At 49.0% G+C, this 18441-nt stretch overlaps 1 protein-coding gene across 4 annotated transcripts in view; it reads right to left on the reverse strand.

Annotated features, from left to right (window-relative positions):
- Positions 1–14852, reverse strand: part of MASP1 (MBL associated serine protease 1) — a 67200-nt gene extending 52348 nt beyond the window's left edge. The window contains exons 1-2 of one of the 4 annotated variants that reach the window (XM_045029034.1): positions 14554–14846; positions 11336–11561 (exon numbers count right to left, since the gene is read on the reverse strand). In XM_045029034.1, coding sequence (XP_044884969.1) covers positions 11336–11561; positions 14554–14558 — 231 coding nt within the window. In that variant the 5' untranslated portion in view covers positions 14559–14846. Of the gene's footprint in view, positions 1–11335; positions 11562–14553 lie in introns of all 4 variants that reach the window. The other 3 variants (XM_045029033.1, XM_045029035.1, XR_006581966.1) reach the window with 3 other exon arrangements.
- Positions 14853–18441: the final 3589 nt, after the last annotated feature.

Below are 18441 nucleotides of genomic sequence, written 5' to 3' on the forward strand. Positions count from 1 at the left end.
ACAAAGCCAAAACCCTTTGAACTTTTTTCGCGAAATGGAATTGTGTCAGAATGGCACTCACCCCCTCTCTCTCTGCTCAGAAATAACCCGAGAGCATTGGACCTCAAAACCCTTCTGATGAAAATGTCATTGGAACCGATATGTCTCTCCAAAACATTTCGGCTTCGACGAAACAGCCTATTTCAGTGAAATTTCATTTAGCTGAATATGTTTCATATATAAGTGACTATTAAGATTATTTATTCATAGCGTGGTCTCACGTGGGCACCCCAGGCCTTGACCAGGACCCCACTGTGCAAGGCCCTGTACAAACACAAAACAGAAATGACCCGCCCTGCCCCGCAGAGCTGACAGCCTAAGTATACCGATGGACACAGGCAGAGAGAGGTGACCAAGGCCACAATGCGACAATATTGGTCAACGTCAGAGGGAGTGATCTCAGTCCACCAGCCGCCTAACTGCCGAGAGGTTTTTTGTAGGCGTCGTGGCAAAGGAGAGATGACGCTTGTGTTCTGCTCTAGCTCTGCCTCTGGCCTTGGGTAAATCGCTCTGTGCCTCTTTGTCCCCCTCTATAAAATGGAGCTAATTCCTGACTCCCAGTGGGACAGGGAGGTGAAATTCATTGACGTTTGGTAAAGGCGCTGGGGTCAAGTTTTCTAACACACCTGAAGTGACGTCGGAGCCTGGTTCCCAGTTTCAAAAGGCTTAGATGCCCCAGTCCCACTGAAAGTCCTGCAGGTCACTTTGGAAAATGGAACTTTGGATGCTTTGGACTATGTTTCTCTTTGTGATCTCTCCATGGAAGGGGGACAGATGAATCATTTTAAATGATTGTCAGCCCCGGGTTTCAGTAGGTTGGTATTATTTAATTACCCGGAGATCAGCGTTGGAATAAGGTCTCATGCACCTTTGCTGGAGGTACAATTTCCATCCTGGGCAGACATACCCGTGTGAGCGCCGACAGAGCTGGTGCACAGGTGTGGGAGGGGCTCGCCACCCTGAGTACGCCCCTAGGATCTTGGCCAGGGTGGCTGCCCAGGCAGATCACAGCTACACTGCTATTTTTAGCATGCTAGCTCCATCTGGCCGGTGGGAGTACGGGTACCCAGGCTGGGAATGACGCTGCCAGACCCTCAGTGAAAACAGCGTGTGTGCAGATTGCCTGCTGTACAGAGCAGAGAGAGACCCCAGATGACTGCTGCTGCGGTAAACCCATCTGGGCCCGGTGCTGTGGTTTGCTGTTGTCAGCTTGTCCTCTTCCTCGGCTCCCAGCTCCATGCTGGCCTGTGCACTGTAACGCCTTCCAGCTGCTGTTCGCAGCACCCTGCCTGCATTCCTATGAGGAGGTTTGAATAGGAAGAGCCCCCCTGCTTTCCCCCACTTGGGGGGCGGGGGAGGAATGTTGCTTTCCCAGCTCATGCCAGCGCTGCTTCCTTTCATGCCAAGTGAATTCTATTAAGGGGAGGACTAAAGAAGCCATCCCCCATTGCCCCGAGGATGGATCAGCACTGAGACTGCCCTGAGCTTCCCATCTCCCTCCCTCTGGAGGATTGTCGGGGCTTGGAACGGCTGCTCCCCATGCCCCACAGAGGAGAGGGCTCTGCCTGCTGGTGGGTTTGGACCGTCCTGAGAATGTGAGGATGTGTGGCCAAGCAACTGAACTGGACAGGGGTGGGTGTGACACGGGGGCCCCCGCCAACCAAATGAAGAGGTCTGAGAGTGTGACAGGTGTGAGAGAGAGGCGAGTGTGCGAGTGAGTGTGTGCATGCGAGGGAGGGACTGGGTGTGTGCGGCGAGTGTGTGTGTGTTTGCAGAAGTCAGGGGAATGGGCGCGTGGGGGGTTGTGAGTTGGACAGGGCTGTGTTTGTACGAGTGAGGGGTGTGTGGGTGGAAACCGTGAGCGTGACAGGCAGGAGGTTTCAAGGTGTTCCTAACGCTCTCACCAGCATGCAGAGCTGCCAAATCTTTCCTTAGTTGCCAGGCCTGCAACCCAGCGCCCGGGGGAGGTGCCGGGCTCAGAGCGGGGGCTGGGTGGCGAGCTTGGCCTGGCACCCATTCCCCTGACATCTCTGCCTGGCCATTTCTGTTGCCTCGAGGCAGCGGCAGCCCTGGGGACTCGTGGCGTCCTGCTTCCTGGGCGGGAGGATTTCACCGTGGTGCTCCCCTGGCCCAGCCTCCCGGGCCTAGCTCCTCCCCTCCAGATCCCGGGGTGCAGGGCGCCCCTGTCTGTGGGACCCTGGCTCTGGGCTCACCGGCGACGTAGGCCTCCTCCCTTTCTGCCAGAGCCCACAGAGACAGGGGGCAGCATTTGGACGTAACAGTTTTAGATTTCGGATTAAATGAAGGACAAATATGTAAAGGTGGAGCCGATCTGCAACCCTGGCTAGATTTAACCCAGACTCCAGGCAGAGACTCCGCACTCACAGCACCAGGGCATATATCATCTCACATACTGTGAGCAGTTCTCTGCTGGCCCTGGCGTCCGCCTGATCCAAGCAACCGCCAGCTGCAGACAGGGCCTGCCGCACAAGGCAGAAAGCCATCTGCATGCAGTATGGTGCCTACAAGGCAGAGGCAGCATATGGAGAAAGAAAGCTCCCAGAAAACGCTCCGGCTGGTACAAAATGCAGCAGCCCATCTGCTTGCCCACACTGTGAAGGTACCACCCGGGTGCTCTTCTCTGCCTCACCTGGCCTCTGCCCCAGTACTCAAAGCCCTCTGTGGGACTGACCGTAGCTACCTGAGAGACACCACCCCCTCTGCAACTGTGATCTCCCCCCACAGCTCCATTGTACTGGAACAACGAATCTGTCTGCCGACAGGGGGAGGGTCACACGTGTCGGAGACAGGAACCTTCCCAGGAGTTGGACGTAGCCTGGGGAACTGCCTCCCACAAGGAGATGAGAAGACCAGCTGAAATGTCAGCTCAACACCTCCCCTCCCAACCGCCAGATTTAAACAATGAATGAAGATAGGTCTCTGCCATCGTTTCTGAGCCCCAACTTTCCAGGGGTGTAGATCCACTGTTCTGCTCCTGATGCAGAGGAGAACCTGTCCTACATCCTTCAGATCTGACTTTCTGCTGAGACCGAGGGGGCTTGGGTCTCATGTCCCCACTTGGCCTCATCTCTAATAATAAAAATAATCTTTGGTAACGTTGTGAGGATCCCACATAATGTGTGGCTTATTTCATGAGAAGGCTGTACATGTTAAAAGCAGAGAAGCTCTGCAGATGCTATTGAATGTCCCTCTCCAATCTGTCGGTATCTCCCCTCCTGCTGTCATGTTCCCAGAGGGCCTTCAGCCCTGCCCTGGGATTGCTCTGCCTAATGAGCCATTTATATACATTACAAGTGGTATGTTTTGCTCTCCTCAGTCCAATTAGTGCATTCCTGGGAGGGCAAGGAAGCGGTGATGGCTGCGTTTCTTGACTGCCTGCTTTGTGCTGTTTTCCTGCTGCAGATATTTCCAGTGCTGAGCGGAAAGACCAAATTCCATTTGGAGCTTACGAAATTCCATTAACTTGGGGATTTCAAAACAATCTCCAAGGTGTCATTGCCCTGTTTATCCTTCCGCCGGTGCCATACGAAGGGCGGTCTCAGTGCTCAACAAAACCGTTGTAGCTCTGCCTCAGTCAAAGGAACTACGGTGATTGAAACCAGCTGAGGATCTGGCCTTGAATATGAAATCTGATGGAGCAGGGGCTGCATCTCTTGCTTCAGTGTGTGCCCAGGGAGACCTCATTTTTTCTGGACCCCTCAGCAATTGTCCAAGAAGAAATGCCATGGTATGCTCATAAATCATTCCCCTCCGGATGGATCTGGGTGCAAATGGCTTTGAACTATGGACACGAGGTTGACTGAATTGGAGAAGAGAGTAAAAGCCAATGGCATTTTGTTGTCCAACTTTTAAGAGGATTTAACACGCAATAGAGAGAATGTTGCTGGTTTTTAAAGCAGGATTAAGTTCAGCGTATTCTTGCAGTGAATTTCTCCGCTGCAATTGATGTTTCCCGAAGGGACACATCTTCTCTAGTGAAAATGTTGACATAATGACCCTGGACAGGGACACTCCAAACAAACAGCCAAGATTTAATTACCAGTCGGCTCTCTGGATGTAAATGATCTATGAAAAAGTATACAGTCCTCAGCAGCAGCAGCAAATATTAACCGGGGAGGGTGACCTTGCTGTTTATTTTACTGCCAGAGGCCTGTCACCGCGCCATGTGCTGGAGGGGATGGAGTCCATCACAGATACCTTCAGTGAGGACGCTGCTCTTTTCTGCGAGCCCGGTTCTGCGGCTCCTACGCTGAGTATGTGGGACTCGTCTTGAGAGAAAATGCCATCACCTGGAAGGGTTCCAGATTCCGTCTCAATGTTTGTGTCTCTATCCACAGAAACCTAGAAATGTCGGGCTGGAAGGGACCTCGACAGATCATCTCGTTCAGTCCCCAGCACTGATGCATGACCAAGCAGACCTAGACCATCCCTGACAGGTGTTTGTCCAGCCTGGTCCTGAAAACCTCCAATGACGGGGACTCTACAGCTTTCCTGGGTCACCTGTTCCAGTGCTTAACTACCCTGAGAGTTAGGAAGTGTTTAGCAGCTGCTTAATGCATTTGCTCACAGTTGTGATAGCTCCTGGGCCTGCTTTTCCCTTGCCTCTGCCCTGAACCCATCCCTGCTCCTGCTTTGCCTGACTCCAGGCTGACCCTCGGCTCCAATTCCTGGCTTCTGGCCTCTCACTCCAGCTCTGAGCCTGGGCTCCAACGCCTGACTCCTGCTCTAGCCACTGAGCGTGACCACCCACCTCCCAGTCACTGACATAAGAACTTAAGAACGGCCATATTGGGTCAGACCAATGGTCCATCTAGCCCAAGATCCTATCTTCCGACAGTGGCTGGTGCCAGGTGCTTCAGAGGGAATGAACAGAACAGGGCAATTACTGAGTGATCCATCCTGTCGTCCACTCCCAGCCTCTGGCAGTTGGAGGTTTAGGGACACCCAGAGCATGGGGCTGTGTCCTTTGCCATTTTGGCTAAGGGTCATTGATGGGCCCATCCTCCAGGAACTCGTCTATTTCTTTTTTGAACCCAGTTATGCCTTTGGTCTTCACAACATCCCCTGGCAATGAGTTCCACAGGTTAACTGTGTGTTGTGTGAAGAAATACTTCCTTATGTTTGTTTTAAACCTGCTGCCTGTTAATTTCATTAGGTGACCCCTAGTTCTTGGGTTATGTGAAGGGGTAAATAACACCTCCCTGTTCACTTTTTTCCACACCAGTCATGATTTTATAGATCTCTATTATATCCCCCCCCTTAGTCATCTCTTTTCTAAGGTGAACAGTCCCAGTCTTTTTAATCTCTCTCATAAGGAAGCTGTTCCCTACTCCTGATCATTGTTGTTGCCCTTCTCTGTACGTGTTGCAATTCTAATATATCTTTTCTGACCTGGGAGTGACCAGAGCTGCAGGCAGTGTTCAGGATGTGGCGTACCATGGATTTATGCAGTGACATTACGATATTTTCTGTCGTATTATCTATCCCTTTCCTATTGGTTCCTAACATCCTGTTTGCGTTTTTACCTGCCACTGCACACTGAACAGAGGTTTTCAGAGAACTATCCCTGGTGCCGCCTCTTGGCACTCATGCTGTTAAATCTGGAGTTCCCTGGCTATCACAGCTGTCACATTAGCCCAGCAGTCTAGGTGCACACACATCTTGTGGGCTACGTTTTCTAAATTGTCCTGAAACTATGCGTGTGATTGTGCTAAGCTGGAACTTATAGGCACTTGCGCATGCAAATGTGCACATACCAATTAGGCAGTTAGGGACAAATTCACCACTAATGTAGATGGACACAATTCCATTTCACCAGCAGTTCATTTATAAAACGTTTTAAAAGAACCTCTGTCTATTGCTAGGGTCTCACTCTTGCTACAACCCCAGGATCTCTGGACTGGCTGAGCTGTGCTCGTTGCAAGCCCAGGCTGGCAGGAATGGAGAGTGGGATGAAAGCAAAGATGTACAAACCTGGATCCAGTAATAAAGACAGAGCAACTCTGTCTTACCGAAGGCTGCCTGCTTGCCTGCCTGCCGCCCTTGCAGGGACCCCCAGGGCGGCCCCCGTGGTTTGCTGCCCTAGGCACACGCTTGGAGCGCTGGTGCCTGGAGCCGCCACTGGCAGTCCCATGGAAATGTGAAAAATGTGCCCAGGACAGGGGCGCTCACTGATGCTGTCGGGAGGGCAGCGTGTGGCTTGAGCGTGGCACAAGATGTATCCATTCTGCAGTGTTATACACACTTCTAAAATCAAACAACCAACTAGGGCACCATTTGGCCTTTCCACAGTCCAGCCTGGCCTGTGGTCTTGCAATATACTTCACTGGAGACATCTCTCAAAAGCAGGGTCTCCACCAGTTCCTTCCACTCCTTGTGGGCTAGGGACGGCAAACCTGGAGCCTCAAACAGCACGAGGCTGAGCCTTTGCATCCCACGCCCTGAATGCAGCTGCAGGCCTCAGGGGAATCATGTCAGTACCACAGTGCAATGATTTCCCCTCCTGGGATTAACGTAAATACCGGCTGCTTTCATGATGCCCCCTATTGAGCAGCTCCCCTGATCCAATGCGATTAACCACCTTGGTTTTCTCCTCCAGCTGCTCCTAAAAGCTCCCTTCTTTGGCTTGGCCTTTTCTGGATAATTAGCCTCTCTTGCCTCTGCAACTAGTTGTGAATACAAAATCTGCAGCCACTCGAGACAGGCCTGATCTCAACAATGAAAAGTCTCCTGACTTTATCTTACAGTCACGCCCTCCCCTGTGTCGGTCAGTGTGACAGCACCACCCAGAAGTTCAGAGCGCCATTGTGTTGGGTGCTGCATGAACAAACAGTATGGGCTTGTCTACACGGGGAGATTGACCAGAATAGCTCTCGCGGAATAAATTTGGCGAGTGCACTAGTTATTCCCAAACCAGAGTGATTTATATTCCGGACTAGAGTGTTCACATGGGGAGCAATTCCGGAATAGCTAGACAAGCCCTCAGAGACTCTCCTTGCCCTGTTTACATTTACACAATGTGCAACATGTGCGGATTGCAAACGGAGCCCCTAATTCCAGAAAGCACTTAAGCACATGCTAAAATCTCACTGACATCAATGGGCCTCAGGTACATTAAGTGATTTCCTGAATCGCTGCCGATGCAAAGACCGGGCAAGGGAGGGTGTGGGTTACATAGGCTCGTGAGGTGCAGAGTGCGATGCAGTCGACTCATTCAAATGGTTGACTCTTAATTATAATAAAGAAATTACCAGATTAAAATCAATGTCAGGAACGTCTAAGCTCAGCCCTGATCCTGTTATTAAATCCGCCGGGCCGACTCCTACCACAGAGATCCCTGCTGCGTGCATACAACTGCAGGAATACGGCCTTAGGGTGAAATTTTCAAATCCAGGTAGGGGCTTTTGGCAGAATCCCTCCCTTGAAAGGAATGGAAGCTGTGTGTCTAGATCCCCGAGTTAGATCTGCAAACCTCAACCCAGCACAGTAAGCTCCTTGGGGATGAGGCTGTTTCTTCCCAATTTGCCCGTAAAGTGCCCTGAGGTGACATAAACAATGAATATCATTGACTCTCCTTCCGGTGAATCTCAAGCTGCCCTGCCTCCAGTTCTATTACCCTGAGCTGTGAGAAGCTGCCCCGTCTGGTTTGCAAGAGATCATGCCAACCTATTGTCATTTCGGAGTCACATCCCTGGGTGCTCCACTTTGAAGTTCTGGGTCTGAGCGAGGGGAGAAATTCCACCAAAGTTGAGGCATTTCACTTAGGGATTGTCTACATGTACCGGAGGACCGATGTGTGGCGATTGATGCATCGACCGCAGAGCGCTCTCCCATCGACTCCCGTACTCCACCTGAACGAGAAGCGCAAGTGGAGTTGACGGGAGACACTTTCCTGTCGCCATCGCGTAGTGTGGTAGATAGATCTAAGTACATCGACTTCAGCTATGTTATTCACGTAGCTGAAGTTGTGTAACTTAGATCGATCCCCCCGTAGTGTAGAGCAGGCCTAAGTCTCAGGTGGAACCATGCACAAAACCACCCCGATCAGCACCGGTTCACCTGGAACTGAGCCAGATTTTCCCAGAAGGACCACATTCCACTAACCTCATTCCCACTAAGCAGTACCTAGGCCTTACGCTGTGATTAATCCCAGTGTGGTGGAGGAAGCTGTCTGACTCGAATGCAGGGGGGACAAGAGGCAGACCTGGGGGAGTGTGGGGGGAGAGAGTCTGGGACAGGACAGACCTGGGGTGAATCAGGGTTTTGTAGGGAAGGAGACTGTTGTTTGTAGGATCTCTGCCGCATCTGTTGCAGAAGCTGGAAGATGTGCAGCGAACAAGGCAGGGGCCGGCTGGAAGAGAAGGGACAGATTCACGCTGGTCCTAGGGGGCTCAAATCGGCCACCCCAAATTAGTGAACACCTGTGACCTTAATGGCTCTGTGCACCACAGTTCCCCACCTGTAAAAAGGGGATATAGCACTGCCCTACCTCATAGGCAGGCTGGGAGAATAAACCCATTAATATCTGTGAAGCCCTTTGATATAAGCACCCTGGAAAAACCCACAAGGAAATTAATTATTCTGTCTTCAGAGCAGAGTTGGAACGGGGGGCCAGTAAATAAGGGCTGGGACCACCCACTGAACACTGAGGATAAAAGAAAACCTTGAGTGAGCACCATCCATCCCGGGCACTGATTAAGGCAGGGCTCCTCTGGAAAAAATCGTACGTGCTCATACATTAAAGATGATTTCATAATGCGTACGTACAAGGGGGCCGGATTAAGATTGCACTGGAGACCTTCATTCTGGTATCTTCTAGCTTCTGAGTGCTTGGGATTGCTCCCTGAACGGTCCTTTCATGTCGTTTGGGTGTGTGTAATTTCTTGTACTTTTCTCCTGGCCTCCCTTATACGTCTCCTTTCTAAGGGGAACAAGCCCAGTCGTTTCAATCTCTCTCTCTGTAGGAGGAATTCTTCGTGCCCTTGACTAGGGTCATCACGGTTCCCAAGCCTAATTTGCCAATTCCTTGTGAGGCGCAAGTTGTCTTTCTTCATTGTTTTGACAGCGATTGTTTTAAACGAGGAATGGATTTAGAGCTCCGGGAAAGTCGTTATTCACCTCTGACGAGCCAGTCAGGAAGCAGAGATTTGGACATGTTCTCTGATTGGCTCAGAGGTGATTCATCCGTTGCCTTGAATTCAGCAGCTGTCAATCAGGAGGCTTTCTCCCATGTTGGCTTATTGGCTAATATGACTCTTGGCCTCAGTTGTGTTGACCTCTGGGAAACAGAGGCAAATGGCCGATGCACCACATGACCTTTCCTCTTCCTGTCCCGAGCCAGGATTTTCTTCCGTGTTACAATAATGGTCACAATGGATTAGCCCAGGTGTTTGTGCAGTGGGGATGTTGTAGAGTGCATTGAGCAGTGCCTTTTTGGCTGGTCCAGAATCCATCAAAAACAATGGAGAGTCTCCCATTCAATGGGCCTTTAGAGCGTATGCCCCCTTCATAAAATCCACCGATATTAACAAAAGCTGGGGAAATGAACCGGGGATGGAAATCTCCATAGATTCTCACAGCCACTTGGACGCTCTCCTGACTTTTTCTAGCCAGGTCACTTGACTCAGAACTTTGTAATTATTTCATCTAAATACATATGGATAGTTTTCAGGTCACCATCAAAACAGCCAGATGGATGTTTCTGAGCGTTTCACATAAAGATTGTAATTCCCTGGCTGAGGCTTTGCAGGCTAAATTTCAGCCTGGAGCAAATTTATACAGCTGAGATTTAAATCCCTGTGAAAAATACCAGTTTCTTATGGAAACTCAGGAGCAAGAAGAGTTCTGCTGCCAAATGGCACCAGGTGCGAATAAAAGGGATTGTTATGACAAGAACGTGAGGGTTGGGGGAGGGAGTGAAGGGTAATGCTTGGAATTGGGGAGTTTCCAGTGAATTCTATCTTCAAGCTCATTGCTTTTTTGTAAAGTTATATATCTATGTATGTGTCTGTGACCCTTGTTCTTGGAGGAGAGCCAGGAAAAGCAGAAAGGACTAATCAAATAGTTAGTAAGGGAACCGGTGCCAGCACGATGGAGCAGTTCAAACAACAACTAACGCAGGGCAAATCAAATACCAGCATTTGTGTTTTGTTTTCTCAAAGCAGAAATCGAAATGAGCTGGAAACGAGAGATGGGGGCTAAGGCGTGAAAGTCAGCTACAGATCCACGCTCCTCCCATCTCAGTGATCAGTGGGTTTGGAACTGGAGGTTGGATTTGGACTCGTCTCTACTGACAACCTTTGGTAATGGTAACCTATGTCCAGTCCTATAGGCCAGGGTCAGCACAGAAATGGGGAGCTAACGCCCGACGTGTTGCCTTGTCTGTACTGGCTGCTCCAGTAGGTGGCGCTCCGTGGCAGCACGGCTCTATTTGCCCCAGGATGGCAGTAAGGAAATGTGGTGTGGCTGGAGATGCTATCTTTCAGAGGAGGTGTCAGCCTGAAATCTTGGACTGCTCAGGGTTGTTATAGCTCCCACGGAGGGATGTCAACCAGAAAGTCCTACCTACAATGTGGGTGACTGTAAAAGACAGCCTGGAAGTCTGGAGCCAAACTTTAACAGCCAATCCCTGCTCCTGTAATGGACCAGACAACCTTTGGGAAGTCTGGGACCACATCCAGACTTAGCAGCCCAAGCCCATAGCTAATGACTTTAACTGGATACAGTTTGAGTTGGATACAGGATTCTTCTTCACTAGAGGGTAAGGCGGAGCCTGCAAGGATCACTTAGCTTTCAAGATGTGAGGCACGGCACATGAAAAAGCCTTTCTAAATTAAAGGCATCTTCTATGCATGCTCCCGGCCTTGGCATCATGCCTCTATTATCTTGGCCACCTGCCATGATCCTGGCACATTTGCCACCACAGGTTCTCCTTAGTGAGCATCACGGTGTGCTGGCGTTTGGGTTCAGGTTCACACTTTGGGTCTAAGCCCTGTATCTGAACATCCTGCCTGTCCCTCCTCACAACATATTCGTTAGCCAATAAAGAACATCACCTGATCTGCCTTGGTCCCTTTTGCCATTGGCTGATAAGCGCCAACTCAGCTTCCTCTTAGTTTCCTACTTGGAAAGGCAACCCTTGTGCCCTGTGAATGAAAAAAGCTCCTTGCCCATACGGCTGCTACACTAAGCTCTCCAACACGGCCAACCTGCATGCCCTCCTGGCTCTTGGTTTGACACACTACAGCAATGGCATAGAGCAGTTTGGGCATCTCACCTTCACGTAGTCATATTCACAGAGGTAGGACGATTCCAGGTCAAAATGCATGAAGTAGAGTTTGATTCTAAATCCATCTGGCACAGAAATATTCCAAGTCACTTCTGAGTCACTGGGGTAGGAATCTGGGAAGTTAGGGGACTGGATCTCCCCAAACATGTCCGTCAATTCAATGGCAGCTGCACTACCAAATAGGAAGGCACAAAGGGACCAGGCCAGAAGGTACCTGCAAAACATACATGAAGATCAAATGAATGTTTCCCCAGGCTGAAACCCATCGAGGACACAATCTACTTGGTTTATCCCGCGTTCCAGGGTGGTTCTATTCTGAAAAGTGCCTGGAACCGGTACACTATGGCTTCAGGATGGCAAGCGTGAAGGTTCTTTTCACCTTCCTATGCAGCATGGGATGTGGTTCACCTGCCCAAATCACCTGGGCATGTCTCACTTAACAATTCCCTGCCAGTGCAGGGGCCTTAGCCACACCTCAGTCTCTCCTGTTCCCTCCTTGTGGCATGCAGTTTAGTCTCCTGTGGTAGTCCAACTGGCAGCCCGTGGGCCAGATCTGGCCCAGGGGATGATTCCATCCAGCCCCTGAACGTGTCTGCCCCCTCAGCAGACCTGCTCTACAAAATGGTATCCCTGAGCGGCGCGACCTCCCATTCACCGTACCTGCGAGGTCATGCCTCATGAAGGCCGCCATTTTGTAGAGCACATATTTCTGTATTTTGCCCATGGCGGTGCCTTGCACAACTAGCATCCAGCCAATGGCACTGGAAAGGTTGACTTGGCCTTTGAGATTAAGATAGGGGTAACGGGGTGGAATTTAACAGTCTTTCCTGGGTAGGAGGTGAGACAAGATGACCTGATGGTACCTTCTGGCCTTGAACTGTATGAAACCAGGAATGGCTCCCCCATGGGGGATTTCCTTAGGAAGATTGTAATGACTCCAAACGGGAATTTGGTGAGATACTGGGGCGAATAATCTGACTCTGATGAGAAATGGTTAGGATTGTTAATGAACCCAAGAGGTTTGGACCTCATCTCACCCAGCCGATGACTCACCCAGCTCACAAGCAGCACAGCGTCCTCTGTCCCCATGTTGGGGGAGGAGGGGTGTCAGTGCTGACTCAGATAATAGGGAATCAAGTGTCTGAAAGATACAGTGCAAGGTGCAATCTACGGCTTAATATTTCCTATCTGTGCACACGGCCTCCTCGCAAACCCAGGGTACCTAACACTTTCTTAGGAACAGACAGCAACTAATGCTGCTTTGTTCAGGAAATTTTAATTTAATGGAAGAATAAACATGCAAAAGTTTAATAAAATAATGGAGCTTTCTAAATAGGCTTAATGAAAGAATCAGGGCTATAACAGCTAAGCCTTATTATTATTACTTACCCTCATCTCACTAAACTTGGATCACTGAGGGCTTTTAGCCACTACCTACATTGATGGGATGGGTTCTTTCATCAGCATGGGTAACCCACCTCTCTCAGAGGCAGACACTAGGTTGACCTAGTGCTGTCTACACTGGAGGTTAGATTGACATAACTATGTCTCTCAGAGATGTGGATTTCTCATGTTCCTGAGACGTAGCTAGACCAATGTAAGTTCCCAGTGTAGACCAGCGCTGACTCTCCAAGCCTATATATCTCCATAACTGCACTACAACAGACATATTGTGTATGTTATATAAGGAGAGGCTAAAGTTAATTTTTTATCTATTTCCCTCTTTTCTGTTGTGAGTCTTTCTTTCTTTCTTTCTTTCTTGTGGCAGGGTAGGTATTATCCCCATTTTACAGATGGGGAAAATGAGGCCCAGAGAGGTTAAGGCCCAGATCCTCAAAGGCAGGCAGGCTCCTAATTTCTACTGAGATCAATGGAAGTGAGCAGCCATTTCTCAGGCGTCCCGCCGGTTCTGGGCCTAGGTGACTTGCCCAAAGTGACAACAGAGTTTGGATTCTACACCTGTCTCAGGTCCCAAGAAATTAATGCTGATAATCCAGCCATCCTGATGCCCAGGCGTGTGCATTTTTCTGGCACAAAAATCGAATGTAATTAAGTTTGTTTTTTTAACAAAACTAATGAAAACAGGAGGTCTGCTTGGCATGAGACATTCTGCCTCTGCCGTGCTTGAAACTGACCAGAACCTAAGCAGTTTAATTCATTATCCAAGTGAATAAAGTGCATCAGTAAAGAGACTGTGTAAAAAGTCAAATCCATTAAAAATATTATTTCAGTTTTAAAAACTAGGCACTCAGGCTTTGATGTTCAGAAGCCATTAAAGCCAACGGAACTATGTATGCACAAAGCCTGCATAAATGTTTGCAAGATCAGGGTTTCAGTTAGCTATGCCAGGGAAGAAATTAAAACTATATCTATGAATTATTTTTAACCTGACGGAGTCCTTTTAAAAGCAGGGACAGTAGATATCTGGGGTGCTTTCATGTACCACAGTCACTTTCCTCAGCTTTTGTGGAGAAGCAGAGAAAGTTAACAAGAACTGAGAAATTTGGATCAATTTTTCTCTCAACGCAAGTGAGTTTTAACATGCAACTTTCTGATGGCTTCTTCGAAACCACAAAAATGTGCAAAGGGAAAATCTGTTTCTCTTCTAGTTGAAATACATCTTTGGGGCCAGATCTGTAGCTGGTGTAAACCGTGTAAGCCTCCTTGACTTTGATGGAGTTATGCGAATTTGCACCAGCTAAAGATTTGGGCTATTATGTCTTTGCTTTGCTTTCTCGGTAACAGAGGAGGAAAAATAAGATCAAACTTCTCTGCCATGCCAGGAAAGTCTTATCCTCAGGAAAGGGAGAAAAATGACTTTGGTGTGAACAGAGAAACAGAAACACGTACAGTATGTAACGCCTCTGCTGAAACTCACACTTTTCAGAATCCCAGCGAACGCTGTGTAAATAAAGCACTAAGTGGCAATGATATCACGCGCTTTCTTTGCAACCCAAAAAAGCCAGCCTGCATGGTGAGTCGTCCCCCAGTAAGCTAGAATTCCCGGGGACTCCGGCACGCAATCCCAGCACTGGCATGGATTTGAGACATGGGCAATGTTTTATTTGCTGCTTGCCTCGCAGACTAAGCAATCAAAAAAAAAAAGCAATCATCAAAGTAAAGTATTTTCCAGAGGCAAATCCCCTCCCCAACCCTGCCCAAATAGCATGGGAATCCTCTTGTCAGTTTCCCAGATGGGTGCTTACCTCATTTTGCTGCTGTTGGTGTTTTCTGATCTGCTTGGAATGAGGGTGTTTTTGGTATAGGCTGTCTTGTCCCAAACGCTCCGCTGTCTGCCTTATCTTTGTTCAACCCAGATTTGTGTGTGTGTGTGTGTGTGTGTGTGTGTGTGACTGGAGTTGTCTGGCATTCTCCATGCAGGTCACGCCTTCCTCTGCCTGCTACAGTTCTACACACACAAACCTGACTGTGCTGAAACTGTCCTCTGCTCAGCCAGGCGGTTCTCACAGTCCCTTCTCTCACTCCACAGGGATGTCTCCTGGACTTCAACAAAAGCCATAGGGCTCAGCTAGGTTTTTGTCTCTCTAAATCTGCAAGGGCATGTGTGTGTGTGTGTGTTTGTGTTGTACATTTTTTTTCCAGGCTGCTGTGCCAGATGGCTAAAATTTGCTTCTCAACAGGGCGCGCTGCAGAGACACCAGCACAAGACGAGCTGGGAATGTATGAAACATAGAATTGTCCAACATAAATAACTGAAATTAGACTTGGGCCCGGGTGCTGGAATTCAGATATGGGTTTTGGGGACCAGATTTCAGCCTCTCCCTGCCACAGCTCCAAAGTTGTTCAGAGTTTGGGGTTCTACTCTGGTTTCAGAGAAAGATTGTAATCACCACAGTCAGATCTAGGCTCAGATCCAGGTTTCCAACCCCTGCATAGCTCAGGACGGGATGGGTTCAGGATTCTCATTCCGGGGCTAACGGCAACATTCAGATCTGGGTTCCGTTCTGGATTTAGAGCCTCTTAAAGCTCAGGGATGCAGGCCTTTGATCCAGACACATCTCTAAAAGGTACAGCTAAAATCCTGAATGCTTTCCTACCCTAAATAGATTCCTTTCCCCCTTTCTCTGAACAAAAGGAATGACTTGCCTATAACACATAATGGGAACAAAATCTATATGGGTGCAAACAAGGGGACATCAGCAGGGAATCAAAGGGAGCACCCACTCCTCTGCCAGACAAGATGCTCTTTGAGAGTTTCAGAGTAAAATTTCAATAGCTGTTTGCCGATGTCTGCTTAATCCGGTTAATGTAAATCCTGCAGACACCCAGAGGCAGGCCTGGGTACACATGCAGCATGTTAAACACACACCCAGGCAAGGAAAGCAACCAGGCAGGGCAATGAGGATGTGTTGGCACAACTTATTCGAAACAGCATGTTTCTAAAATCTCCCAGGACTTTACCAGCTCTTTGGTGCAGGGCTGGGACTCTGTAATTAGAGGGGACCTGTTGATTTAAGACCTGTACTTCTGGCTGAAAGGCCTTCATCTTCTGTAGCTCCTTGAGACCTCCAGGATGATTCTAAATGAAGGAAGGAAAATATTTTGCTCTGCTTTTGTCCATATTTCCTGTCAGCAGTTGGGATGTGTCAGTTTCACTGCTGCCCCCTATTGTTTGTGTGGGATTCCGCCTCCGCCGCAGGGGAAGAAATAATGTTTGTTTGTTTTTTAATTAGGAAAATGTTATTGTAAAACCACAAAAAACCCAGCCGGGGGCTCTGAGGGAGGAGCTGTCGCTGCTATTCCCCCCAATCACTGTTTATTTAGGAAGTTTTAACAGGTCATCATGACACAAGTACCCGGATTCCGTGTTTACTTATAAATCCACCCAAACCCTCCCATCTTGCACTGAGGGCTGCAATACAGACCAGTGGGGGGGTTGTGTCACCACCTGCCCTGCAACCCGGGGTGCCTCATGATGCTTTGCTGCTGTAGCTTCCACCTGGGCCACTCACAACAGCCTGCCAGCAGGCAGGCCACCCCCTGAGTATCTGTGTATAGCTGCAGGCCTGAGCCAGCAAGTCTGACCCCAGCAGCCTGTCAGCCACATTCCACCAGCCTTGGTTACCACCTGCAGAGCGACCTCCACACACTCCCAGTCCTGAATTTCCCCCAAAGCGGGTGTTCTGTGCTTTCCTGCCCTCTGCTGGACAATTCAGAGAGTCACGGACTGTTGCCTCCGTAAAGGGTCAATGTTTAACAGTTACTACTCTAACTGGAGTTCCCAAACAGTTTCCCTTAAACACAGCACCGGATTGGTTTAGGTTAAAAATAAAACAAGTTTATTGACTTCCAGATAGGTAGGTTTTAAGTGAGTACAAGTACAAGGTATTAACGTCAGCAGTGGTTACAAGAAAAATCAAGATGAAACACTTCTTACTAGCAAAAACTTAACAAGCTATACTTGGTTCAAGGTAAAATCCTTATCACCAGTTCCCTGCAACATGGCCGACCCCATTCTCAGGCCAGGATCTCCCCCCAAAGTCAAAGGGCTGGTTCCTTTGTCTTTCTAGGTGAAAGAGAGATGAACTGGGGTGTTTTGACCCTCACTTTTATAGTCCAGTCATCCTTTGAAATGCATTTTCCTGAGGGTTCCCTCAAATAAAGTTCATTCTAGCTGTGAGGAAGGAGACATGGAGTCTCGTAGTGAACGAGGTTCCATGTTGTCTGCTAAAACTCAACTCGAGCTGTTCCTGCCCCCTTCCTTGCCAAAAAATGGCCATTGAGAGGTGATTGCCAATCAACTAGAGGTGTCAACTTGTCTTTTGTCTTTGTTTACCTCTTTCCCCAGACTTGTCTGGTAAACACACTTCGGTCATGATTTCAGTTTATGTTCTGTGATAGACCCAGGCCAGTTGGGTACAGCAGAATAGCAGAAGGCAGATATACTGGCCACTGGATTAACAGTTTTCTGTTCCCTGACTGACCAGAGCAGAGAACACCTGACTCTAATTAACCTGCAAAGAGTCAGGTGAGGCCATTAAGCTAATGTGACCACCTGACTCTAATTAAGGCCCTGCTGATACTATAAAAAGGGCTCACTCCAGTCAGGCAGAGGAGCCAGGGAGCCAGAGGAGAGGAAGTGGGGCTGAAGGGCTGGTTAATGAACACCCCCCCAAACCATCGGTAAGGGAGCCCTAAGGTAAGGGTGAAGAAGGGAGAAGCAGGAGAGCTGTGGGGAAGTGGCCCAGGGAAATGTAGCAGCTCTGGCAGTGAAAGGTTGGCTGCCAACAGTTGCTACCATTAGGGTCCCTGGGCCAGAACCCGGAGTAGAGGGTGGGCCCGGGTTCCCCCCAACCCACCACTACAGGAACAGCTCCTGGGAGGGGAAGTCAGGCCCCTGTCAGGACAGGAGACTGTGGGAGTTCTCTCACCAACCTACTTGCAGGCCTATGATGAACAGGGCTCAGTAGACTGTAACCCTGGCCCTAGAGAGAGACGGGCTACGTGGAGGGTCACAGTGAGCCACTGAGCCTAGCATAAACCACCTAGACGCGCAGGACCCATGGGGGCAAGGTCAGAGCTCTGCCACAGTTCATAACTCTTAATACACCTTTTGAACATACATTACACAACAATATTAATGAGCAGTGTGTTGGGAGTTTTCAAATGATACCTCCTTACGCATATTTTGTACAAAGATCATTACAGGAGTGTGCTCCACACTCCCCCGACCTTGTCTCCGATATCCTGGGACCAACATGGCTATAACAACACTGACCCAAGAACAATTTTGGCAGGGATATTAAACCTGCTTCAGAGTTTAAGCCAATCTGTAACTGCTGGGGATTAGTATGAGACCAAATGTCAGGGCCAAATTAGCCTACATCTGCCTACTGCAAGCTTTCTTGCACCTTCAGCACGGATAAAGCCTCAGCTGGAGTATTGTGACCAGTTTGGGAAAGATGTGGAGAAATTGGAGAAAGTCCAGAGGAGAGCAAGAAGGGGAAAAAAAAAGATGAATGGGATCTAGAAAACATGATTTACGAGGAAAGATTGAAAAAAAGGAGTTTGTTTAGTCTGCAAAGAGAAGACCAAGGGGGGACATGGTAACTGTCTTTGTGTACGTAAAAGGT

The sequence above is a fragment of the Mauremys mutica genome, chromosome 9, assembly GCF_020497125.1.
Source record: "Mauremys mutica isolate MM-2020 ecotype Southern chromosome 9, ASM2049712v1, whole genome shotgun sequence".
Lineage (NCBI taxonomy): Eukaryota > Metazoa > Chordata > Testudines > Geoemydidae > Mauremys > Mauremys mutica.